This window comes from Astatotilapia calliptera, chromosome 7 (assembly GCF_900246225.1).
Source record: "Astatotilapia calliptera chromosome 7, fAstCal1.2, whole genome shotgun sequence".
In the NCBI taxonomy this organism is placed as follows: domain Eukaryota; kingdom Metazoa; phylum Chordata; class Actinopteri; order Cichliformes; family Cichlidae; genus Astatotilapia; species Astatotilapia calliptera.
The window spans coordinates 32,750,482-32,778,291 of NC_039308.1; the positions used below are offsets into that span (position 1 = coordinate 32,750,482).

The 27,810-nt window shown below is 39.6% G+C and overlaps 1 protein-coding gene across 25 annotated transcripts in view; it reads right to left on the reverse strand.

Moving 5' to 3' along the window:
* Positions 1-435: 435 nt before the first annotated feature.
* The window catches only part of cacna1bb (calcium channel, voltage-dependent, N type, alpha 1B subunit, b), a 233,958-nt gene continuing 206,583 nt past the window's right edge, over positions 436-27,810 (reverse strand). For 19 of the 25 annotated variants that reach the window (XM_026174414.1, XM_026174412.1, XM_026174411.1 and 16 more), the window contains 12 exons: positions 27,587-27,714; positions 22,362-22,458; positions 17,106-17,211; positions 16,874-16,981; positions 16,249-16,358; positions 14,435-14,598; positions 13,835-13,964; positions 13,638-13,748; positions 8,952-8,990; positions 6,443-6,707; positions 3,475-3,698; positions 436-1,831 (listed from right to left, as the gene is read on the reverse strand). In XM_026174414.1, the coding sequence (XP_026030199.1) occupies positions 1,265-1,831; positions 3,475-3,698; positions 6,443-6,707; positions 8,952-8,990; positions 13,638-13,748; positions 13,835-13,964; positions 14,435-14,598; positions 16,249-16,358; positions 16,874-16,981; positions 17,106-17,211; positions 22,362-22,458; positions 27,587-27,714 (2,049 nt within the window). In that variant the 3' untranslated portion in view covers positions 436-1,264. Of the gene's footprint in view, positions 1,832-3,474; positions 3,699-6,442; positions 6,708-8,951; positions 8,991-13,637; positions 13,749-13,834; positions 13,965-14,434; positions 14,599-16,248; positions 16,359-16,873; positions 16,982-17,105; positions 17,212-22,361; positions 22,459-24,514; positions 24,612-27,586; positions 27,715-27,810 lie in introns of all 25 variants that reach the window. The other 6 variants (XM_026174415.1, XM_026174417.1, XM_026174413.1 and 3 more) reach the window with 2 other exon arrangements.

Genomic DNA, 27,810 nt, shown 5'->3' on the forward strand with positions numbered 1-27,810 from the left:
CAACAGTCAGCAGCAACAACACAACTCTTTATTGTACCTATAAATACGCACACAGGTACCCTCGCGCAAAACTTTGTCTGAGGAAAGATTAGAAGATAGGAAACCCGTGAAATTTGGGCAAATATGGCCAAGAAGGGATTTGCTTGAGGAGGCAGATTTGTCTGGATGTGAGATTCATGTTCAGAAAATCATAAAAAAAAATGGCACTTTTCCCCTCATTCAGAGAATGTTTTCTACCAAATGTCTGGCAGTATATCTGAAAGAGAAAGGCAAATGCTTACCACACACCCTCAGGCAAAAGTACAGACACTATTTTGACAACCCTGGCATGCACTACACTTTGGATCTCTAATTTTAATCTTCCTACGAAAAGATTCATCACAAAAGAAATGTTTTGTTTTGTTTTTGATTTTTTGCTTTCAACCCAGATTCAAACACAAGTTTTGTTCTGACCACGTTTTTTTTGTTTTTGCTTTTGCGTTTTTTTAGCTACACCCAACCTCCACTGACCCAAAGTCAGGCTCCATTTTAATACATTGTGGTAAAAGAGGCACTTAGTAGTTAGCCACTTAATGTCAAAAACGAGTTGTTCTAGTCCCTATGTGCTCTCACAAAATTACATCTGGGAGATTTTACAAAAGTGGGATTCTAAAAACTCAACTCTGGTCTTATCTTAAGTCATTGTGTGACTCTTGTGTTTACTGGGTGTTATGACAGAATTTTAAGACATACATTAAAAACAAAAAGCTTTCCTAATCTGCTCTGGTAAAGATGTGCTGCAATACAATAAAGAAACAAACCAGGAGAAAGCAAGAGAGAGAAATTTGGTAACAAAATAAGACATACAGCAATAAAAAGTGTGGTGTGGGCAGTCATATCAATGCCGGGGATGAGCATCAGTCTAAAGCACAAACAACAGGGATATTTTGGCTTTTGTCTTCTTCTCCACTGAATATACTGGCCAAGGCAAAATACTTGAGAGCCTCCACATGTGCGCTAATTCCAGTGCAAGTAAAGGGGTTAGAAAAAGTCAGTGTTTTTCTCTTGAAAGTGGTTGATATATTAAAAAGACAGTAACACTAAAAAGCTGTAATTATTTCTGATCCCCTCTCAGAGCGCTTTCCACTGACTTTCCCTCATCGTGTTTTCTTCTGTATCAGTCGCCTGGCCTCCTGTTGTACCAGCTCCTGACCTGAGCGCTGAGCAGCACTCATGAGCTGCCCCATTCTAGCTAACAGCAGGCTTTCTAAAATTTTCTGCCACGTTAGCACCAGTCATCCTCCTCCCTCTCCCTGAGACTTCCTGCTCCTCTATTCCCAGGCCCAGACGAAGAGTTGACCCCAAGAGTGAAGTGGTACCCATTAGGCATGACCACTGCTCGGCCCTGTGTGGTGGGTGCTGTGACGGGTGTAGCAGTAGTTGGGTGAGATGCGGAGGCTGTAGAGGAGGCAGCAGTTCTGGCAGAGCGGCCTCCTCCTTGGCTGCTTAAAGCATCCTGGAAGTCCTCCTCATCAAGGAGAGCCTTCTGAGACGAGTCCTGCTGCTGCCGGTTTAAATTAGGGTCAGACCCAATTCGAGTAATTGGTATTGGGGACTCCTCGTAGGCTCCGAGTAAGCGATCATGCTCTGAAAGACCACGGCTGAAGCGAGTCTGGTGCCCTGTTGTAGCCATGATGGCACTGGATGGGAGATTGGAGGGGTTGGTAGTCTTGTAGGCCACAGCGGGACGAGGGGTGAGGGGCGTCTGGGGGAGCTGCCTGCGACCACGACCCGGTGTGCTTGAACCAGATGGAAGTGTCCCGTGGCCAGATTTAACCACACTGCCGCCATGCTGAGAAAGGAAAGACTGAATGATTTAGTTGCACAACAGCGACTTTGAAGGATTAATCCTTTTTTTTTTAGTTTTAATGTTTGTTATTTGTTCACCTGTCCATACATCCTGTAAAGACATCCCTTCTTTATGTTATCTAAAAGCACAATAAGCCACATGGGCACAAATATACAGACCAATGTTACTATGAGAAGGCAGCAGGTTTGTTGCTGTAGTTGCAGACACAAGGGAGGTCCAAGCTGAAACCATTAATTAGGACTGATTTGCATAAAAGCATAATAGCCTTTTAAGAAAAAAACCCCACCAGAAGTGTTTCTGGGGACACAATAATGAGATGGACCAGATGGGGAAGTGACAGAAACCAAAACATTTCAGTTTTTGCAGCATTTTTTTTGTGTTTTCGTTGTGTTTTGTGTGCGTTTGCAGCATTTTTCTGTTTGCTGGTGTTTTCTTAAGTTGCAGTCCATGTGACCTTTCAGTGCTACCATATTAAACCCTAGTGGGGTTGTCCCTTTGAAGGTGGTCCTTAGAGTCACTGACCCATTCTGTCATCATATGAGTCACATGAACCAAGGAATTGGTCATTATAGTCACATGAGCCAAGGTGTGAATTCTTTGAGGCACTACTGCCCCACCTTGCAATCAATTGAGTTATTAAGGTCATGTGGACCAAGGTGTAACTGGGGGCTAAATGCCTGTAATGCGATCTCAGGACCACCATAAAGGTGAAAAACTTTTTTAAAACTGAAGCCTCTCAGATTAAAGGTGGAACATCTTCATGAACCTAAAAAGAATTACAACTGCCTTCTACTCAACGGTTTAGGACTTCCTTTGGGATGGTGCACAACCTGATGAATGTTGGCTAAAAAAAAAAAAAAAGTATGAACATGCTCTCAAACTCATTCCTCGGATGACATGGACTTAGATACTGTGGACAGCTTAACTGAATACTGCTGAAAAGTGCCTGGTTATAGTTGGAAACACACCTTTCATGATCAGAGAGTTGTTGTCTGCTCTCTGTAAATTGTAAATTGGGCAGGGATAGCTCAGTAGGTAGAGTGGTGGCCCCATGATTGGAAGGTCGGGGTTCGATTCCCCTGAACAGCTACCCTGAGGTACCCCTGAGCAAGGTACCGTCCCTACACACTGCTCCCCGGGCGCCCAATGGCTGCCCACTGCTTCACTGAGTGAATGGGTTAAATGCAGAGAGGAATTTCCCCACGGGGATCAATAAAGTACACTTTCTTTCTTTCTAAACACAGCGAAGAGAGGACTTCCATGGAGAGATCTATAAATATCCGCCATTCTGGAGAAGATCTGAACATGCCTGAGAGGATGAACTTTAATGGGAGATTGCCCAAATCAGGTTTTGATGGAACTCTTCCCAGAACTTACTGATCATTCCTCATACAGCGCGATCACTCAAAAAGATTTTTTTGAAAAACTTAAACATCAAATTATTAAACAAATCTAGAGGCTTTCATTGTTGATTAAGCTCAAAACTGCAATTTAAATGGGTGTTGATGCAAATGTGGATGTAGATTGACTAAGCTGTAAGTCAGGCCACTGTTTGAATACATACAGACTGCATAACAAGCAAGCTGTTAATCACTAAGCCACATACAGTTTGGCAGGTAACTCACCTGTCTGAGGAAACCAGAGTCCTGTCCCTCTCCTGGAGACGTGGATCGGCTGGGACCAGCTGACTTGGTGTGGCTCTGCTCTCTGCTGCCGTAACGCTCACAGGAATAGTAGCGCTGCTTCTCTCCCGCTGAGGAGTGGTGCCTCCTCTCATGAGGCCGACTGCGGTCCCGTTCCCTTGCTCGCTCTCTGGACAGTCCTTCAGCTGAGGGATCGGTAAATGAATCTGGAGGATGGTACCATCAAAATTGTATATAAATAAAGTTATCTGATTATTATATTATCCTACTGGATAACAGTATCTTGGGGTCTTGTTCACAAAGTTAAAAAGACAAGATTGAAAGATGGATTGGTGAAACTTGCCAATACATTGTGGTGAAGAGAGAGATGAGCATAAAAACGACCCTGTTGAGTTACTATTCAATCTACATTCCTACCCCCACCTATAGTCATGAGCATAGAATGAATGAGGACTGAAAGAATGAAACTGTGGATACAAGCAGCAGAAATGAGTTTCCTGCAAAGGGTGAGAAGCTCGGACATTTGAGCAGCCCACTATTCCACACTGAATTTGGGAATTTCTAGGGTTTACAAAGAATGGTCCAAAAAAGAGAGCAGCAGCTGAGATTTTCTTTTTTGTTTGTTTGTTTTAATCAATGAAAGAAAAAGAAAAAGTCAAGCTTTCACATTAATATACAATTCAATTTGTAAGGTTTTGGAACAGAGCATTCACAGGAGACCTTTATGAAGTGCTAAGGTACAGACAGAAAAAGAAATCCCCAGCAAAATTCGTCTAATCATATGGAAAGACTGACATGAGAAACTCCTGACTGAAGCACTGCAGAAAACCCTTCACCTACATAACCCGATCATGGAACTTTAATCCTATGAAGAATTTCAGCAGCAATGCCTGAAAGGAAAAGTTTGGATTGCTATCTGTTTCGCTATTGAAGTGATGCCAAGTTCTGGTATTAAAATAGTCTCCTTGTAGATTAAAAGCTAACTAATTAATCAATCATTCAACACTCTTAAATAGTCAGTGTATCTACTGAACATTAGTGTTGTAGGTAAGTTTTATAGGATGTGCCGAAAGATCTAAAGTTATCCAAGAAAGAGGACAATTTAATACATAAAAACAGTAAAAAAAAATATTCTTTGTGCAAAACCTAACTAAGGAAGTGTGATGCAGGCAGTTTGACAGCTAAAAATGTCTGTCTAGATATCAGTCAGCCGGTAGCTGGCAGAGGAAAAATCAGGGGATCTTAGATATCATAAACATCTGCGATAAATGTCTTTGTAATCCATCTAACAGCACACATCCATCTTCTTACCAAAATGTTTCGTGTTCTGTAATCCATCACAAACTGCAAAAAATAGTTTTTTTCAAATGTTCATAATTAAGAAACCAGTGGCTGCAAATTCTGACCTTTTGTTCAGTTTACTGCTGTTATATATGGGTACTTTTCATTGTTTCACAAAATGAATGTGTTTTTAGTAGAGACTGGTTGGTTCTTGCTGTTAAATACCTGATTGAGATATTGAACTATAAAAGTTTTCTTTATGTTTTGACATCACAAGAGAAATATTTTATTTCTGTTGGCTGAGGATAAACACAGATTTTGTCACCCAAAACAGGTCGCAGCAGACAGCTGCCCCTCCTAAAGCCTGGTTCTGACAAGGCATTGGCTGATTGTTGGAGTTTTCTCTGTATTATTGTATTGTCCCAACCTTACAATACAAAGGGTGTTGATGACACTGATGTTGTGATTTGGATCTTTATAAAATTGAATTGAAATGCTTTATAAGAGGAGTTTCAGTTCAGTAAAAGTACAACTGTGGCTATAGAATTATGTTTACTGAATTGAATGATGGGTCGAGACATTTTTAAAGAGTTCTCTTTTGTTATTATGTGCTGTACATTATAAATCAAAAATCTTTACTAATCATATAATCAGAGATGGGCTGTAATCCGATTACTCTTTTCAAGTAACGAGTAAAGTAAGGGATTACTATTGCAAAAACAGTAATTAGATTACCGTTACTTTCCCGTAGGAACGCTGCGTTACTGCGTTACTAAAACCATGATTTTCTTGCGAGAATGTCTCACGACATTGACTTAAGTGAGTGCGAAGTTCGTGACAACAGCTGTGTGCAGATCAACAATGGATAATATATGGAGTGCGGGAGAGAGTATGAGCGTACAGCGTTTAAAGCGTGGAAGTACTGACCTTACTTTGAGTTTGATTCCATAAAAAGTGACAAAAACATTAGCGTCTGCTGTGCGTGGGAAGAAAACTTCTTTTTACAGCGAAAAAAACCCCTAAACTTCCGAGCAAGCACCAGTGCACAAAGACGTGATGGGAAATTCACAGAGAAACTCGCGGATTCTTCCACTGACCGCAGCACACCTGCACCAGGGTAAACCTCCGCCTACCCTGCTCCTGCTTTACAGGTGAAAATAGAGCAACAGGACCGCTGAGTCTTTGACTTTATTTATTTTCTGCTGTGTTTTACTTGCATCTATTTGAAAGAGTGAGTGTAAACACAAAAAATATTTTATTTTATGTGCTGGAATATGCAGAAAATAGGTTTAAATGTTAAACTAATTTCTTCCAGTCAGAGAATGTTGCATATAATTAAATTTTTGCTTGATGCATAAAGTTAAAAGATTAAAACTAATAAAACAAGTTTTAAAAAGGGACTTTTCCATTTGATTACATTTTGTATGATGGATTATGTAGAAAAAGTAGAATTGGGCTGAAAGATCTATCACTTTATCATCTATTCAGGTTGTAAATCGTGTTTTTAAAAAGTAACTAAGTAACTGAGTAATTAATTACTTTTGAAAATAAGTAATAAGTAATCAGTAAAGTAACGGGATTACTTTTTGGGGGAAGTAATCAGTAATTAGTTACTGATTACTTTTTTCAAGTAACTTGACCAACACTGCATATAATAAGAATGCCTCACCAACGGTGCTGGATGGCTGCACTGATGCAGCTCTATCCAGAGACTTCTGCTTCTTGTCTTTGTCCTTATCCCTGCGTCTATGGCAGCGGTGATGGTGGTGATGGTGGTGGGCTCTGTCTTGGCCCTGGACCTGGCCCATCCCTCCAGAGGACTGAGCCTGACCGGGGCGTTCCAGGTCATAGTCCTTCAGCCCGACATCCTGGTAATAGTGCTGTGGTGTCAGCGAGGATGCTGAGCGCTTTATAGGACTGAGGTCCACAATCGGCTGAGAAGGGAAGACAGGTGTGTTATGAGACTAGAGCGCGTGAAGCTGGAAGTAGTTGTTTTTACCCAAATCAATTTTAGTAAATCACCAAAAATATGCACAACACACAATGAGACAGCCTTTTGTTTAAAGACTGACATTCGATCCCATCTACTCAAAGCACAGATGTTAAAAAAATTAACAAGAAGGAACAAAAATCTGTCACACAACTTGAAGCTACTGGACTTCACTAGCAACTCTGTTAGTGAACAAAGAAAAGGTGGGGGTGGTGACACTGGCTCTGTGGCATTTTATTCTTTTCCCAAGAGGGTACATCGAACTTTACAAAGAATGTAAATAATGAGTCAATTACTACAAGGTTAGCCTCAAATTAAGGTTGTGGCAGCTTGGGCTGTCAAAATATCAAGTTACTCTGTATTATTGTGGCTAAAGAAATTTATGATCAGGATTATATCTGGGAAAAAGTGATTTTGTTTGTACAGCTTGACTTTTTCATGGTGCTTTGTCTCTTTTTGTAAATGAATTATGTTAGAAATGCCTGTATAGAGGAGATGAGAAAGTCAATAACTGTAACTAGCTAATTACAGTGTCTTGTGCTTGTGCTTTTGTTTATTATCCACTGTTTTTAAATTCCACTACATTGTGAATACCCAGTGCCCAAGTGACAACTTATTGTATCGTTTTTAGCCATCAGGCCTAAAATTTAGTTGCTTGTTGCTTTGCTTTACTCCCCATTGAAAACAGACATTCCAACCAACAGCTATATCTTAATCTAATTACTCACATCCATGTGAAGATGATCCAGACACTCATATTTTGCCAAAATATGGCCATGTACACCCAAAGATAGTTTACCTGTGCTACATTCAACCAAAACATGCTGGAAACACAGTACTGATGTATCAGTAGTTGTGATTAACTTTACAGAGACATTAGTATTATAAGTATTTATGTCTGTGTCTGCCTGATTAAAATAATTTTCCTTTTTGCTCTGTTTTGGGTCTACCGTACCAGCGCCTGGACAGCCTATAATATGTAGTGTTTAAAGCAGAATTATATAGAGGTGTGTTGCTTTAAATTTGCACAGTCATCCTTTATTTTCCCTGAAGTACTTTGAATAAATGCCTGGAGGACAGTGACACTCTCTCCAACAAAGTCTTACCTTACTGACCAGTACAGCTACCAGGTAACTTGTGTGATAGGAAGCTGGAACAGCAGCTGAGTTACAACCCCACCTGCTGGTTACTGTGTAGATTTTATTTAATTATTTTAGCCAATCAAAAACATTGTCTTTAATCATACTGTAAGCCCACTAAAAACAGATAAACACGGTTGGTGGATAAACGTTTTTTTCTTTCATTTCTTCTTTATTTTTTTGTACATTGGTTGCTGCTTTCACAGGCAGGAATAGGTTGGACGTGCTGTTCTTTTTGTTCCTACCTCACAGTCTAGCCTGTAGCAACAGTCACACAACAATATCACAACACTGCCAACAAAATAAAATCTAAATCATATTACCAAGTCAGTTTATCTAGTCCACAGTCTTAAAATCTTACCTCTTAGATTAGTGGTATAATCTCTCAATTCTTCCTGTCTCTATTCACACCACTGGAAGAAACAGTGATGTGATAGAAAGGTTTTCTGTCTTTTAACAGAGAACATGCCTTCAACTAAGAGGCTATAAAAGATTCGATTTTGTCTGGAAAAATAAGATTTTAAGACCAAACATGACAACAAATGACAGATAAAGTTGGAGAAGGTTTTAAAAAGAAAACCTTTTAGATAGCAGAAAAGCAGCAGTACTGTCTCAACCTTGTGTTTCTTTTTTAAAGATCACACTAACTCACAAGCAAAAACTACACACTAGATAACAACACTTACATACATACACCCATTTTTACCAAAGTGTAGTACTGTACTGCTGTAACAAATACTGAAAAGCAGGACAGAGTGCTTGACATACCTCAGTTAAACATACAAATGCTTTTTCTGGGTATGTTTAACGGCTAATACTGGGTTTTAATGTGTCTACTGTGTCTATGAACAGGCTAATGGGATGAGCAGTTATTAAACTGTGAGGTGGGGGGTCATTTTATCAATGATGGTGGGGAGGGTGTGAACTCCTGTGATGAGAGGAGCACATGGAGGTAAACAGACATGAGAAAAGAAGAAAAAGAAGAGGGTGTGGACAAGAGGAGGAGAGAGGAGAAGAAAGAGAGGTGTGGCACAACAGGTGGTACATACTGCCAGGTGGGTCCCAGGGGCGTGGCGAGGGTGGCTCCGCTATCAGACAGCACACACAAGAGGAGGTGGGCAAAACATTAGCAGTGAGCATCGAAATCAGGAGAAAGGGAAGACAGAAAAGGAGAGCAGAATCTGAAGAAGGATGAGTCAGTTGATATTCTGCCTTATATTTCTGTCAATGAAAAGACCAAAACCAACAATGTGTTCATCCTGCTTGTCAACGCACACATGTGTCATCATTACCAGACAGAGACATCGACTGTATGGAAACTACCACAAAATGTGGTTTTTAGTCATTTTAATACTTAACGGCTGTCTGTATGTAGACAGGAGGAAACAGTCACGTGATAGAAAGTCTTTCAAACTTTTAATACTGAAAAAGTAAAAGGTTAGATTTTGTCTGGAAAAACAACAAATGGCAGATATGTGTCATTTGTATAAAGCCACAAACTTTACAGGTGTGTAGCTGATATCAGGCATAGCATTAGTTTTATACAAGCCATGGAGACCAGATCAGCTATGTCAGCTGATCTCAATGACAACACACTTTTTCTTTCCTTCTTCACATTTAAATGGCAAATCTCACATCAATGCCACGTCTGTTGTCATTGATACCCACTTTGTTTTGTATAGGGGCCTCACTGCAGCTCTCTCTGCCTCTGGCTGCAATATCATGCCATGCCATCAAGTCGAAATTATTGCAGATGGAATAACAATCTTCTTTTTGATCAAAGCGATCCGGACTCCTGACTGAAATGAAGGCTGAGTTCAAAGATGGATGTAGTAGGAACTCACTGAATACTTTGGTCTGAGCATAAGCATGGTGATGGGCACTGCAGCTGGTGTGAATCATGTCCTGAATTTGAAATTAACTTTGCCCATATGTGTGGTGGCTCACAGTAGCGTATGGTGTTCAGGTGGGAGGAGAGGATCTAACAGGGGGGAGGTGCTCAAAACCAGGCTTAGGGGTGATGAGAATGTCTTATAACATGTTCTGCTCAATCTGCTGCCAGTCTTATGATTTTTTTGCAATAAGAATAAGGTGCAGTCGATGTGTTCAAATGCTTTTAAAAGACAATTAAGTAGAAAAGTGTACAAAATTGTCTCTTTATCATGTGTTCACATTGTTCTGCTTTGCGACTTCCAAGAGAAGCTGCTTCTTCTGTAATGTTGCCTCCTTGGAGTATTTTTATTTACCACAAACTCATGTATATTTCACTTCACTAAGCCCTATTGCAATCGGCACCTCTGTATGTACACCAGCTACATTTGACATTATTTTGTGTCTTTAAAAACATTAAAAGAGCATCAAAAATGTGACATTTGCAGTATTTACTCATACTTGATTCATCTTTGCTCTAAAAACAAGTATTAGAAAAAGTGTTAAATATTAATCGATCAACTTGCACATTGTTGGGTTTGATCCTTTGCAAAAACGTCTTAACAGAAATGAAAAACAGAGTAACTCCAGCCTGGTCCGTTAAAATAGAGAGAGCGTGAGAAATCAAAATGCAACATAAACATAAGGAAAGCACATGTTACGTGTTGTGGAAGAGAGCAGAACGACAGAGACAGACACACAAACGCAGACAGGCAAACGGCAAGGCTAAACTGACAAGATCTGACAGGTGGAAAAATCCAGAAACACAGAAATGATGGACAGAAAATTTATCTTAACATGACATCCAAATGCAGCAGCCACGAGCAGCTACTGTAACTCACAAAAGTGAAATAATTAATAATGGTTGCTAAAAAAGTGCATGTGTTACGACTGTGACCGTAATTGTGTGTGTGGATTTGAGTGTCTAGGTGCTCCTCCGGGGTATGTTACGATTTGGCGTTGGTATTGTATTGTTTTTGTGTGACTGTTATGTGTTTCCTACTTTATTTTGAAAGTCTATGTTATCTTAGTGTGTTCAGGTTACGTTTCCCTGTCTCGTCAGTTCTGATTTGTCCCAGCTGTGTTTCCCTCCTGTTGTCCATTCCCTGATTGCTCCCTCCATGTATTTAAGCCCTGTGTTTCTGTATGTCATGGTCGCGATCTTCCCCCCCGTTGTAAATAGTTTGACGTCTGGTGTTTGGTGATGTAAATAAATGTGGTATTTTGCTTTAAATCTCGTTTTGGGATTATTTTTATTTTCTTTATTTTTACTTTTTTTCGTGTTGCACTCCGGTTGCCTAGGCCGGGGTGTAACATGTGGGGGCTCGTCCGATCGCTGAGGGGTCCGAGGACCGCTTCGGCCGTCCGCCGTCGCTGGAGGGTCCGAGGGCCGGTCCGAGGGACCGCCTCAGCCTTCGTCGTCTGCTGGAGGGTCCGTGGGGCCGCTCCAGCCTTCATCCGCCTTCGCTGGAGGGTCCGTGGGACCGCTCCAGCCTTCGTCTGCCTTCGCTGGAGGATCCGAGGGACCGCTTCAGCCTTCGTCCGCCTTTGCTGGAGGGTCCGAGGCACCGCTCCAGCCTTCGTCTGCCTTCGCTGGAGGGTCCGAGGCACCGCTCCAGCCTTCGTCTGCCTTCGCTGGAGGATCCGGGGGACCGCTTCAGCCTTCGTCCGCCTTCGCTGGAGGGTCCGAGGCACCGCTCCAGCCTTCGTCCGCCTTCGCTGGAGGGTCCGAGGCACCGCTCCAGCCTTCGTCTGCCTTCGCTGGAGGGTCCGAGGCACCGCTTCAGTCTTCGTTTGTCTTCGCTGGAGGGTCCGAGGCACCGCTCCAGCCTTCGTCGTCTGCTGGGGGGTCCGTGGGACCGCTCCAGCCTCCACCAGCCTTCATCCGCTTTTGATCAAAACATTTCACTTGGGGTTAAATGTTTGATTTTTGGGTAAGGGGGTGTTACGACTGTGACCGTAATTGTGTGTGTGGATTTGAGTGTCTAGGTGCTCCTCCGGGGTATGTTACGATTTGGCGTTGGTATTGTATTGTTTTTGTGTGACTGTTATGTGTTTCCTACTTTATTTTGAAAGTCTATGTTATCTTAGTGTGTTCAGTTTACGTTTCCCTGTCTCGTCAGTTCTGATTTGTCCCAGCTGTGTTTCCCTCCTGTTGTCCATTCCCTGATTGCTCCCTCCATGTATTTAAGCCCTGTGTTTCTGTATGTCATGGTCGCGATCTTCCCCCCGTTGTAAATAGTTTGACGTCTGGTGTTTGGTGATGTAAATAAATGTGGTATTTTGCTTTAAATCTCGTTTTGGGATTATTTTTATTTTCTTTATTTTTACTTTTTTTCGTGTTGCACTCCGGTTGCCTAGGCCGGGGTGTAACAGCATGTCATAAAAATGAACAAATTAGTGCAGTCACGCAAAACTCAGACGTTCTTGTAGGTGAGCGTGATTACAGTAAATATCATAAAAATGTAAGAAAATTATAGGACTTTAAAATTTCAACTAGACCAGTCAGTACCAAACTGGTTTCCTTGACAACAAGCCAGTTTGATTTTTATGCCAGCTTTTTCAATCTGCATCGCAAAAACTGAAAGATACCTAATTTTAATGTTATATAATAATCATGCAGCATATGGTTTATGACCTTTTTTAATATAACTATGTAAAGTGTTAACATTTGTCTCTAAATTGACTGCACTACGGTCACATGACTTCACCACCTAACCTCCTATGTTAGCTATGATATAGCTTCTCATTCAGCTGTTTGGTAGCAGACCTATTTTTATGTTCTAGAATGAAATGCGTAGTGTATTTAATGTAAAATCTTTGAAGTTTACATTAAATACACTTATCAATTCATGCATTTAACAAAAAACTCGCTGTTTTAGCGACAACTGAACTGGAGTAACTGGTGCAAAATGTCAAATCATTTCTGGGTTTTAAGACCCATCCCTGCAGCACTCTACACTCATAGAAATGCATATTATAAAATACTTTATTTTAGTGTTTGGTCGCAGGAGATATAAACTTAAAGTTAAACATCTTAGGTAATGTGCTTAGCTGTTTCCATTCAGACATTTACAAAAGAAAAGCATTACTGTCATGTCTGTGCATTATGTGAGCTTTTAATATCTGAGACGTCATATCTAAGGTTTATCTATCACTTTTCTTTAAAAGAGATTTCAAGCTTGTCATGCTTTAAGAACTCTCAGTGCTGTATCTCATCTGGTTATTGCCTTGGTAATATCATTGCCTTTTATACATCAGTACAAATTAACAAAACCTTATATCGCATCAAAGGTAGAGTAATTGTTGTTTCTACACTGGATGCATTTTAGTTAATGGATTTGGTAACGAGCGAGCTATGATCAAAGTACAGAAACCAAAAAATTAGACACAGTATTTTATAGTTCCAAATATTCTTGTCCCTGCCAGGTGTGATAGCTCCTCTCAGTTAGTGTGAAGCTGCTTCCTGTTAACTAATTTCCTCTATCTGCATATTTATTGTATCTTTTATTCTTTACACATCTCCATGCTGAATTTCCTCCTTGGTAAAATATCTGAAATTCTCAGGGGAGGTCAACAGGCTGAATTGATGCGGACTGACAGAGAGCCACTGCTTCCGGCTGCATTCTCTAACCAGTAACCCTTCAGCAGCCCATCAGCCTTTTTCAGTCCATTTTATCTAAAAAAAAAAAAGTTGCACAATTTCTGGACTAAAACAAGAATCTAGAAAACAAAAAAGTATTGTAAGATTCTTCCTGTGAGTAGTAAAACAAGAGGCATGACCTCATGAGCACCAGAGAGCTTACGTAGTATTCAGCATTTAGTCGGGGAAGAGAGGCTGCTCTGCAGTGACCTTCCAGGCTGGGATATGCCTCTGCATCTGAAGTGTTCTCCACCTGCTTCAGTTCAACCTGTTCCTAAAGGAAAGACAACACAGGCATAAGTGCATATACTTAGAGTGTATGTTATATAATAAACATTTTAATGACTGTGATTTTTTTACCTGAGGTCTTGTTAAATTTTGCACATCCTCCGACTGGCCTCTCTGCAGCTTTCTTCGACTTTTGGGCCTCTGTGAAGCCTGAGAAACATCTCCAGACTGGGAATGTTTTATGGCAGTCCTGTGGTTGAGTCTGTGCAAGAAAAAAAAGACTCTGACTGTAATATCGGATGCTGTCAGCAGTGCAGTGTCAAGGAGGTTTTACTTCAGGTCTGTAGTTTAATTCCAGTCATTCTGAGCCTGCTGGATTCAGATGAACTCATTGATTTCAGTTTGATTTCCTCAAATAAAACTGTAAACAATTCAAACCCTGCTAGGTTATAATGGCCAGGGATGTGGTTGAATATGAACAGGAAAAAGAAATCAAAATAACTCAATCTGGCTGCCGTTGTATCTGGTTTGCCTGCAAATGTTTCACAGATCAACAGTTTATGGCTTTTTCTGAGCATCTGTTTGTGCAACGTGCATCGTGTGGAGAACCCCGAACAATCTGAGTCAGCTGTCTAATGAGGGAGTAATTCTTTGCAATGATATTCTTTGCAATGCTGATGACTCCCAGCTTGTCATTCCTTCATTTGGAACGACATAGATAAAGTCACTTACATTGTGTCCTTGTTAATCAAGGTGTTGGTGTTGGTAGCTGTCGAGGCCTCTGGTTTCTTTTCAGGCTCAGGTGAGAGGACTTGTTTGGGCCTGGAGAACGGTGGTTCTATTTCCTGTATGTGAGTGAATGGCAGTACAGGACGGAACAAGGACCCCAATTTACTCTGGAGAAAGAAGGATAGCATAGGGTTGACAAAACATCAGTGGAGAAAATATTAAAGCTAGTATAATTATATTTAAATCTACTTATTAACACATCTAACACGTACAAAGGTTAATGCTATAGACTATTTTTTTCATCTTGATTATGAGCCAGCCAACCATCATTTCCTAACAGGGCATGTATTGAAACACGTGCAAAAAGGCATGCAAATATTTAAGGCAAAAACAGAATTTGTATAGTTTTATCAAGGTTGAAAGTCAGTATTTGGTACAACCACCTTTATTCTTTAACACAGCTTGAACTCTCTAAGACAAACTTTCTTCAACTAGTCTTCAGAAATAGTTCTCCGGGCTTCTTGAAAGACACTGAAAGCTCTTATTTGGATGTTGGCAGATGATCCCACACTGCTTCAATACTGTTGGGGTCTGGGCTCCTCTGAGGCCGATTCATGACTGATAGTGTTTCATTGTGTGTTTTTCTATCCAGGTATGCTTTTACTGCACTGGCATTGTGTTTGGGATCATTATCCTGCTGAAAAATGAAGCCACTCCCAATCAAGTGCTTTCCAGATGTTAATGCATGATGGATCAAAATCTGATGTTACTTTTCTGATTTCATCAGATTTGACCACACCCCATACACCACTGGCTTAAATGCAAAGAAACTGAGCAATGACAGAGCCTTTAATGTGTTTTACAGATGGCTGTAGACACTCACTGTTGTCCTCCAATTGTCCGTTTCCAGTGCAGTGTAAGTGTTTTGCTAATAGTTCCTTTGGAACAGTTTGATATTGGGCATTTAGTGGGAAATGGGATCGAATTATGTGTTTTTGTTACCGATTGCTAGTAACAAAGTGCCTATACATACAACTAAAAACATAAAGAAGAAGGGGCGGCTCAAGACTTTTACACAGCAACGTAAATGCAACTAAACAAAACCAAAATCTGTAAAACCAAAAGACTAGGTGGTAGAGTTCTGTGATAATTCTCATCATTATAGACGACACTTTCAAACAACCTGATTTTAAAAAAATCCCTTTTCTGAATTCAAATAGCAGCAGCTTTGTTTCTTTCCCTTTCCTTTTACTTGAATCCTTCAATTTGGCAAATATCAAAAATCAATGTGTCAAGAAATACTCTGAAGACAAGTCTAAAAAGGACCAAAAGACGGAAGGAATTCAAGAGGCAAGGATACCAAAGAAAGGCGAGCTTTAATTTTAACATGAATAAACAGGAAGGAACAAAAAACCCAGAAACAGCCTGAAGCAAACAAACAAAAGTGAAGCTTGGCAAACAAAAGCATGGGAAGTGACTAAGGCTGGATGATCAGGAAAAACTACACAAAAATAATATAACCTCACAATGACTTAGAATAAAACTGGAAAGAAACAATGGAGATGAACACACAGTGGGACGCAAACAGGTTGGATAAAGAAGAGGGTACACAGGCTGCTAAACAGATGGACTGACATCTAACCAGGGGAACAGGGGACTATAAATACACAAGGAACAAACATGAAACAGGTGCAACCAGTGAGGGCAAGGCAGACAATGGGTGTGACCAAATAATCTCATTTGCTTAGGATTTTTTCTAACTGGATGAAGTGAGCTGGAGATAATAACGCATGGCTGAATTTTGCTTCGTGATGTACCTGAGGTCCATCTGAAGAATTCTGCTGCTGGAGTCTCTTAGCACGATTCTGCTTATAGAAGTCGTAGATCATTAGAGCCGCATAGACTTTCCCCACAGTCAGCTCGTTATCTAGAAGAGACAAGTGAGAGACAGTTCCTCCAAGTAAGCAGCAGATGGCGACAGAGGAGCAGCAACTCGGGGGTGAGACTGCAACAGTTTGCAGCAGGATTACTCGAGCAAACCAAAAGAAAACACACGGCAACAAAAACTAATCATCTTATGAAGTAGTTAGTACACAGTCCACTAGTGACTAGGTAACCGTACAGTGATTTTTAACTTTTTATGGCGAGTATGTCTTCACAACAGATGTGTTTCTCTTTAATGTTCTCACCACAGTAGACACCTTTTTTTTAACTTTAAAAACTAAAATCTGTATATCTCAATAACAGAATTTATTTTATCATTTTAAACTGTTTGTTTTCTTTAATCTAGCCTAACTTTCAAGCTCAAGCAAGAGTGATAAGATAGAAGGAAACAGCCATAGCAAAAACAAAACTTAAAAGGTAAAGTGAGTAAAAATAAAAACCATATAACCAGCAAGAACTAGTAAATCCCATCAAAACCCGCACACAGCTGTAGCTCACATTTATGCGGCGTCACCAGCAGGTCCATGGTCTTCTGTGACAAGTTGGGCCACACTCGGTTTATTTCCCTCTTCAGGTCAGCATCGCACAAACGCTGTGCCAGCAAGCCTGAGGATGAGCCCACAAACATGTCACATCGCATCTGCACCAGAGAGTTCAGCGCCATTCACATTCACATCAAAGCTGTCAGGGCAGCTGCAAGGGATTCTGGCTTTTGTAGTTTTAGTCTCACCAGATGCCAGCTTGATCTCCAGGGCTGTGCGAATCAAGGCCATCAGGGTGGAGGTGAAATGCACTGTGTTGTCATCTGCAATTGGCATGTTCATCTTCACCAATCGCTACACAACAAATTAAAGGATTGCTTATCAATGCTGGATATATCTCATTTTAAAAGATTAAGAAACACCAGAACAACAAAGATTTGTTTTCATTAACTGGTATGATGATCTACAGTTACATGCTGTGGCAGCAAATAATGATTCATGACTATGTTATTTAATATAGACATATAGACAAGAGATGCCCATCACAACAGATAGAACAGAAAAATGCAGCAAATGCATCGACTAGAGAATCGTTAGTGAGTAAAAGAGTAAATATTTGGGGTGAGGTTAATAAAATAATTTTTGACTCCTATGTTTACTGTAAAATTAAAGTAAAAATGCAAAAAAAAATATTTGAAAAAAGATAAATCAGTCATCACTTTGAATTATTTTAGTCCATCCAAATAAAGATTCACCCTTTTTTGCCACAACCTAACAGCAGTAAACAGAGCCGTTTATGGCTGCTGTCGTTGCTACGAGACTGCTACGTGGCACAGTTCTCCAAAAACCGAAAATATGATTAACTTATAATGCTAAGCACTGTGAGCCTTCACTGCTGTTGCTGCTGCTGGAAACATGCAGCAGCATGTCCTTCGTTCTCGAAATAGTCACTTAAGGAGGAGAAAGGAAAGGTCGCTGGTTGGCACGCAGCTCTTTAATCAGTTTGACAGAAAAACCAACCATCAAAATGTTAATGTGCTGAAAATGCTGCAAAAGATAAAAATCAAGCTGATATTTTCTATGTGCTTATGGTCTGTGGGGTTTATTCCTGCTATAATGTCCTAAAAACACTGAGCAAGGAACAGAAGACGGGGAATTTTGTTTAAAAAAAATACACAAAAAAGGTCCTCGCTTGGTGTATTTAACTTTCACTGAAGCTGCACATTAATTTTATCTGAACATTCAAATGCTTTTTTGCCATAGACTGTACATAAAACTTATACACAGCCATTATCACTCAACAGTTAATGAGATTATTTTGTGAAACTTCAAACTCAGCAATTTTGCTGTTGCCGTATTGCCATTTCAAAACTGGATGACTGAGTAGCAGACCTGACTGAAACCAGTGTTTGAGATGACACACTTCCTTTTGCATTCATAGGAGTTCCCCCTGGTGGTCACAGGAAAGAATGCAGGTTTAAGGCACTACATCCATCTTTTATATACATTCTATGGTTCTGTGGTTTCACTTGTCCTCCATCACTTTAGGGCTAAATTACCTTATAGTTACATTACAATAGATACTTTTTTCTATAAGGAAAAAAAGTCCAAGTCAAATTTTAGTAAAATTAAAAACTGCACCAACTTTCACTCTGTATTTTTCTCCTACTTGTTCACACCGAACCTGTAATGGTTCTATTTTCTAAATAAAGAATCCAGAGCACCATTTTACTACAGTGATAAATTATTATTGTTCTATGTGAGAACAATGTGAATCTATTTAAATTGGAAATTTGTTTATAATACAGCTTCCACAACCTCAATTTGTCAGCACCATCAAAATGAGAATATTGGTTGGTTTAAACCAGTCAACCATTTCCAATCAGCTGGCTTCCAAACCTTTTTTTAATGATAAGTTTCTTTGTCTTGAAACATGAAAGAACAGGTCACTGCACCAGCATAAAAGAAATTAAATTTCACTTAGTTCTGGAAAGCCTTGCTGACATAATAAACTAATTAACTAATGATGACATTGATTATTACTTTTAATAGTTTAATGGCAGATTCTGAGGATTTGCTGCTTTTCTCTGTTTCATATTGTTCAAAATTGATTGTATTTAGAAATCTAGACAAAATTGGCACTTACAATGCAAGCTTCAGGTCCACTCTCAATACTTTCAAATTAAAAAGTATTTAAAATTGCTATTAGTAGCAATTGCTTGGCAGCGCTAAATATCAAATTTTAAAAAACAAACAACCATTTTAAAGAACGTTCACTGAATTAATTTTTCATCCATTGTAAAAAAGAAGAAACCAGCCAGCATAAATCCATGCCAGTGCAGCAATGCAATGATTCATGTACACATGCATTGATGAATATATAATAGGGGTGGTGGAAGCATGCATGTATTGCATGTATGACTTTGAACTGCAACTGGAGAAAGTTCAGAGACAGCAGAAAAACAGGAAAGCTATAATTGATGGTTTTCACTTTCTTCAAGTGAAATGGACACAACACAGATATACAGAAAGAAGATGAAGAGATGGAGCGATTAGAGGCGAGTAAGAGGAGAATGAGGAGGAGGAGGGGGAGTTAGTGCCTGGACTGTAGAAAACATTGACACATATGAAGTCTTGCTTCTGTAGTTCTCAGAAACAGACTGAATAAGAATAAAAGCTGAAGACACAAGATGAAGAAACACACCATCAAAAAGGTGCTAGATGCTGTTATGCAGAAAACATACGTGCAAAGACATAAGCTGCACATATAGACAGAAAAAGAAATCCTCAGAGAGGATACAATGTCTAAAGGGAGAGTGATGCTTTGCCTAAAGTCAGAACATAAAAGTGTAAACTAACGGGTAACAGGGACAACTGTGACTAGGATGATAACGCGTTCTTTAGAAACAAAGGGAGGTTAACAAAGAGTGTGATCAACAGCAAAGTGGTGGGAGTGAAGAAATAGAAAAAAATGGAAATGGGAAAGATTAAAATGCTAGCCTTGCTCTCAAGTGGACCGCTGCTCTCGCTTTGTTCATGTCTTTCCCTTCCGATTCACAAAAACAAGAGTTATATTTGGAGATGCAGCCACGTCAGACCCAGACATTTTTAACTGGGGCAAGGGCAGGGCTGCTTTAAATCTGATTCATTTCGACAGTTGCGCACATACTGGAACCACTCACATTAAGTCTGCATGCTAAGAGGTTAGCAGCCAGCACAGGGACTACCTGAGGATTGTCGAGGTATATACATATACTTGACTCCCACTTGAGAAGGATAAAAGGTGTTCTAATCACAGGACACATGGGAAAGGCTCCGTTATTCCGTTCAGTGATAAGATGATGGTGAAAATGTTTTAAAATGACTCATTTTGCAGGAATGAGAGATTCCTCAATAAATCCTTTTTAGCACATGAATCCAGATGGGATCCTTCAAGAAAAAAATCGCTAAATATTCTCTCTCTTTTTACAATTTTTTTTTTTCAATAAACCAGTAGTGATGGGATTTCCGGCTCTTTTTAGAGAACCGGCTCTTTCAGCTCCAAACTGGCTCTTCGGGTTGTTTTGTTGCTTTAATAAATTTATTATTAACAATAATATAAAATTATGCACAAAAGGAATTACTTATTTTTTTACTATTTATATATGTTTATATATAAATATATGCGGTGGCCCCTAGAGACAAAACACGTACAAACTCCAAAACACATTTCTAGCGTTAACTTAACTTCAAAACAGAGCTACCTAGATCACTTAAATTACACAATTGAAAGCATGTGTGTATTGTTTGTGTATTTATACACAGGCACTCATATATATTCAAATAATTAAAAAAAAAAATTCATTCACCTGTTACTACCACACACCAAATCCGGTCGTTGGTACTTGCTGGCTTGTGTAGCCACTAGGTAACAAAAGCTCAACACTGTGCCCAGCATCCTGGAGCACTTCTGTTGTATTTTGTACGTGTTTTGAGTTTTTACGTGTTTTGGAGTTCGTACGTGCTTTGTCTCTAGGGGCCACCGTAAATATACTTTTATTTATTCACTCCACATAAAATGTAATAAATAAATCATATAATACAAAAACCAGCTATTCACATTTCAACTTTTAACTATTTAAATTTTCAGCTTTTTCCTTTTAAACAAATTTAAAGTGAAACAACACAAAACACTGCAAACCACAACACAATTAAATATAAATTATAATATGAAAACAAAAAGAAGATGCATATTCTCTGTCATATGGGCCTGCATGACTGACTTTCTGAATCCTTTATCATCTGCAACTGAAAATAGTTGTGGATGATTACTATACCTTTCTAATGTGACGTTGTTGTCCCTGGCTCTCTTTCTCTCTCCCTCCCGCTCTGTTCCTGTGCTACAGCGCAAAGCACAAAGCTCGCGTGCTGAGTGAAGAGGCTATGGTTTAACAAATCACCAAATCTGGTACAATTTTCTCTATATGAACATAAAGTGTCAACCGGATTTCACCAAAGCCATCAGGAAAAGAAATCTAATTTAATGGTGATTTATCTGGATGTTGTCATCCCTTAAGACCTTTTAGAAACCTGGCAGATAATCAAAACACCAGGTTGTTGTTTTTTTTTACCATTTATCTTGTGGGGTATATCTTTAAAGGTATTTTCTTGATCTTACAGACATCAACAGTATTTCCAAAGTAACAAAATAATTGTCTGGGGAACAACCCGTTCTCTTATTCACTGAGTGTTTGTGTGGATCTTTGCACCCCTTTTTTCTTTTAAACCAAACATTTCCAGATGCAGATGACCCACAGCTGGATTATCCTACAGGTTGTCTGTTACTTGCTACTTGACCAAATCACAGAATGGCATGCATTAAGTTCATAAATGGTGTTCAGTCTCCACTAATCCTTGAGAAAAATGTCTCATCCAAATGGCTAGATGTTCTTTCCTCACAAGCTAGTCGCTATCTTTATTTTTCTGTTAATTGGTGCTTGGCAGATGGTGTACAGTGGATTTAGCAGAGCGTGTTCGCTGAAAACAGCAACCTGCTGCTGGAAACAGGGGTGCCAAGACAGCCATAAAACCAAAACAATAAGCAAAAGCTCTGTGGAGTTGCAGAATACATAATGTGGTGTCAACATAGAAAGTAACGACAGGTTTAACTATCAAACAGGAAAAAAAACATATTTTAGTTGATGCTGATGCCATTTTAATAACCAATACCTCCTATTTTCCAATGGAGAATTTGTGAATATGATGCTTTCCTCATCTCCCTGATTTATTTCTATTTATTACTGTTGCCTGGCCCTCTAGAGCAGACGAACAAAATGCACAGAAAACCCTCACAGAACAGGACAAGAGAGCCACACAAGTACACAGAAAGAACATCAGAACAGCAGGCCAGAAGATATCAGCTTTGACACACTGACAGAAGCCTGAAGATGTTTGACAGGTGAGCACAGGCAACCTGCGGTGGCTGCAGGAAGAAGGGATAAGGAAGGAGGAAGATGCGATTCTACCTTATAGGCGACTCGGGGCGGACATTTCTTTCCCAAACCTAGTGGAGGGGACATGTCCCGAAGCATCTCGTACATATCCCGGTAAGCTATGCGGCCACTTGTCAGGGAAAGGTTGGTAGGAGACCATGGAAGGAAGGATGAAGTTTCCCCAGGTGAGGAGGTGGAGTGGTAAAAGAAGAATGGGAAGTTATAACAGAAAGTGGCCAAACCAAAAAAAAAAAAAAAAGAGAAGGGAGAGGAAACACAGAAATCCTTGTTAATAAGATTTCCAGGATATGATGACCAGGAATGCCATCCTAGTTGAATTTACAGATTCAGGAATGGATTCCAGAGAAGGAAGGAGGGGAGGATGATCCAGAGGATTGCCTGTACAAAGATGAAAGGTTCCCAGTGGAAGGTATGCTTTAACAAATCTGAGTACATTTTTCTTTAAAGGAATACTCCTTGAAAAAACAATCTGTTTCAAGTAAATATTACTGCCTGTAACAAATTTTTAAAAGGCGAATGTAGAAAGTTTGAAGGCTACTTTACAAAAGCTGCAATGACATTATATTATATTATTTAAATAAATGCAGAAGTACCTGAAGACATTTATAAGAATAGTTTGGTGTACTTCCTTTCTTCTTTTCCACAATTCTGGGTAAGTGTAATATATTATCTATAAATCATAATCTGAAGCGGCCATTACCAGCGGTACAAACAGTTGACAGGGTGTATTTCTGCAGTAGCCAGGGCGCACGTGAAGAGATTTACTAAACTAGTCTTAAAAAATAAACAAGTGTAGTGGAAGAGTTAAGATGTTCTCATACCTAGAGCTGGATTACTCCAGTCTGACTCAGTTGACCCGGCTACTCTGCTGTATCACATGATACATACATTTATGGTTATATAGCTACAGCGTTTAGCTCAAACCTGTAGCATACAGCTGGTAGTTGAGTCAGATCGAGGTCGGGCCACGTTCTCACCATAACAGAATGTCTCTAGAGTGCATTTGGAAGGGGACAATCCAAGGGTTTTAGTGTTTCTATGGTTTTGATCTGCCTGAGCACAACTATTGTGTTCATGTGTGCACAAATCAACTGAATAGCACCAACTATGAAGATACCAAAGAGTAATGGATAAGCAGCTGTTATGGACTACCAAAATAAATGCATAAATTATTTAAACAGATTTTTAAAAATGATCAAAAAGTAATTAAAAACATTTTCACTAAAAACATTGCCAGCAGTTGCTATTGGTAGCTAAAAGTATGTAAACTGAAAATAAAACATCTTAGCTAAATAATCTTTTACAGATAAAAAAGATTAATTGTTAGATGAGACATGTATAAGATAAACATAAGGTTAAAATAGCTAAATAAGGTTATTAATGAAAAATTGGACATGATTACCTAAAACTATGGATAGAAACTATAGAGATGGAAATTGTTTGCAAATGAGAGATGAATGAAACATTACGTTAAATATATGAATTTAAATAAATAATTGTCACCTAAGCAGAACAGATGGATAGAATAATTGGCTAAAATTATAGTTAACAGTTCAAATTTATTAGCAAGTTGTTAGATAAAGTCTGATAGTTTTTCGTGAGCTTAATGTCATTTATGCAGCCAAGAGTAAATGGGTACTTGAACATTTCAAAATTGATTTTAAATTTGAAATCAACAGTTTTGATGACGTCCAGGGCTCCTTAGGTGCCATGAAACTTAACATCTATGAATGTGTCTGATCTAAAACTTAAAATTTTTCAGTTTCACCTCTTAAGTTGGTGCTTATGAATCAAAAACGAGATGTTCAGTGGAGTATTCCTTTAACATGCACTCTTTTTCTGCATGCTAAGAGACAACAGCAGTAACCAAAGTGGAAACAAAGCACACAATGCTCTCGTTGTCACTCTTCTTTCACTCCTGTGTTTAGAAGCAGGAAAATATCTTAGACATGGCATCTGATGCCTTCTGTTTGAGGCTGACATGCTGCGTTGTTTCCTGCACTCGCCATGGTTACCTGCCGGCTGGTTAGTGGAGGATCGATGAGCATTTGTATGCATGTGTGTTCAGGTCATTCTCTGGCACCCCAGTGAATGAGAAGAGACACTGACAGTCTGAAAGCATCACAGTCCCTTAAAAAACAAAAGGACTGTGGGGGAGGGCAAACCTTATAAGCCACCCTGCTGGGGCACTTCTTCCCCAGGCCCAGAGGAGGCGAGATAAAATGCAACAATTTGTACATATCCCGATAGCATATTCTCCCGCTGAAAGAGATGAGACATATTCGAGAGGTTAGGTTAAAGGTTATTCCATTTTATCTATTCATATTGATCTATTATCAGTCAGTGGACATTAACGAATAACTGTCAAGAAGAGGCAGTTAGAAGAAAAACAAATACAGCACAGGATCTTCATTGTTCAGTTTGTTTTACACTTCTCTTTTTTATACATCAGTGGATTTTTATTTTTTGGGGGGGGGGGGGAGAATTAAAAATGTGCAATGTGGCATAAATTCTGTAAGCTGCTGGTGCTACAAATTTGTCAGTACAACTATATACACTTATTGGCTGCTTATTAGTTATGATATTCTGTTGTCCAATTTTGGTGAGCCTGTGTGAACTGATAACTGACAGAAGTGGCATCCAGTGTGGTCTACTGCTGCTGTAGCCCATCTCTTCAAGGTTCTCCTGTGTTCCCACCAGGGAAGATCTTCTGCATAACATATATTCTTCATACTGGTTGTGACAAGTGGTTATCTGAGTTACTGTTGCTTTTCTATCAGTTTGACCCAATCTAACCATTCTCTCTGAGCTCTGGCGTCAACAAGCTGTTTTCACCCAGACAACTGCCACTCACTGGATGTTCTCCCTTTCTCAGACCGCTCTCTGCAAAACCTAGAGATGGTTGAGAGAGAAAATTCCAGGAGATCAGCAGTTTCTGAAATACCAGCATTTTTAGCACCAACAACAATGTTCAAATTGACTTATACAGTGGGATGCAAAAGTTTAGGCAACCTTGTTAATAGTCATTATTTTCCTGTATAAATCGTTGGTTGTTACAATACAAAAATATCAGTTAAATATATCATATAGGAGACACACACAGTGATATTTAAGAGGTGAAATGAAGTTTATTGGATTTACAGAAAGTGTGCAATAATTGGTTAAACAAAATCACGCAGGTGCATAAATTTGGGCACTGTTGTCATTTTATTGATTCCAAAACCTTTAGAACTAATTATTGGAACTCAAATCGGCTTGGTAAGCTCAGTGACCCCTGACCTACATACACAGGTCAATCCAATAATGAGAAAGAGTATTTAAGGGGGTCAATTGTAAGTTTCTCTCCTCTTTTAATTTTTTCTGAAGAGTAGCAACATGGGGTCTCAAAACAACTCTCAAATGACCTGAAGACAAAGATTGTTCACCATCATGGTTTAAGGGAAGGAAAGAAAGCTGTCTCAGAGATTTGGACAAGCCAGCTTCATTCTGGAATAAGGTGCTGTGGACTGATGAAACTAAAATTGAGTTATTTGGGCATACCAAGGGGCGTTATGCATGGAGGAAAACGAACACAGCATTCCAAGAAAAACACCTGCTACCTACAGTAAAATATGGTGGTGGTTCCATGATGCTGTGGGGCTGTGTGGCCAGTGCAGGGACTGGGAATCTTGTCAAAGTTGAGGGACACATGGATTCCACTCAGTATCAGCAGATTCTGGAGACCAATGTCCAGGAATCAGTGACAAAGCTGAAGCTGCGCCGGGGCTGGATCTTTCAACAAGACAACGACCCGAAACACTGCTCAAAATCCACTAAGGCATTCATGCAGAGGAACAAGTACAATGTTCTGGAATCTCAGTCCCCAGACCTGAATATTATTGAAAATCTGTGGTGTGAGTTAAAGAGAGCTGTCCATGCTCAGAAGCCACCAAACCTGAATGAACTAGAGATGTTTTGTAAAGAGGAATGGTCCAAAATACCTTCAACCACAATCCAGACTCTCATTGGAACCTACAGGAAGCGTTTAGAGGCTGTAATTTCTGCAAAAGGCAGATCTACTAAATATTGATTTCATTTCTTTTTTTGTGGTGCCCAAATTTATGCACCTGCCTGATTTTGTTTAACCAAGTATTGCACACTTTCTGTAAAGCCAATAAACTTAATTTCACTTCTTAAAAATCACTGTGTGTGTCTCCTGTATGATATATTTAACTGACATTTTTTATTGTAACAACCAACGATTTATACAGGAAAATAATGACTATTAACAAGGTTGCCCAAACTTTTGCATCCCACTGTATCACTTCTCCCGATTCTGATGTTCAGTTTTAATTTCAGGAATTCAGTGAGTATAGATTTTTGTTTTTGTTCAAAAAGTAGTTGAATTGTGTTTTGATAGTGACATGTTTCATTAAAGATGATCATAGTTTTTCAATAAAAATCAAAAGCCTGATTTTAAATTTCCCCCACAAGCTGGACTCTGGACTTCCAACTTGGTTTCACTGTGGAGGGATACAGAATACCGTAACCGGTGGCGAGAGGTGGATCTCACCAATTTTGATAAAAGCTGAAAACAATAAGCCTTAAATGTACTGACATAAAGAGAAGTTGTAGCAGTGGAGAATAAGCTGAATGTTACTGTAGGCACTTCTGAGAGCAGCTCATTTATATTCAAAGGAATAAATAATATTTCCTCCCCCGTAATGTCTGTCAGGTGATGATGATTTCATATTTCTCATCTCTCCTGGAGTCCCGACTCACTGACAAGGCTCCTGTGAAGCTTTCGTTAAAACTTAAGGAGCCTTTCATAATCTGAGACAGATTACTGTCTCACTCAAAACTTTTATAGTGTTTTATTAAAGGTAAACTGCTTCTGGTTGGTGTAAAGAGCAGCGAGGGTCGTGGCATGAACCTGTATTCCCCAACTGGATAGCTAGAAATAGTCTCTCTTCACACCACAGTGAGAGACTGAGTCGCTTTGGAGCTTATCAGCGAGGAGAGCTGAGTGGACGCCGAGTGGAACTCTGGATTTGCATGCATCAGTCCAACCAAAAGAGGGGATTGTCACCAGCTTCAGCCCAAACTCTGGGCTCAAGCTCAGAGTTATCCAGCTGGGACACAGAAGTCAATCTGAGACTGTTCTGCTTCCTAACTTGGCTTCCTTTCAAATGAAAACCACCTTTACCACTTCCTAACACTGGGGAGTAAAATGTAGCAAAGTCAGAAAAGGCTCCTACCAAGCAGCAGGGTCATACTCTGCCCACACACGTATGAATTCATCAAGGTGATGAGGCCCCAGGATGGAGGCGTCCCTGGTAAGGTACTCAAAATTGTCCATGATGACCGCAACAAAGAGGTTCAACATCTGGTAAATGACATCACAGTAAAGTGAAATAAATTGCATACATGTTGATTAATAGGAACATTGGTATTAATTTAAGCTATTACCTAAACTTTTTTT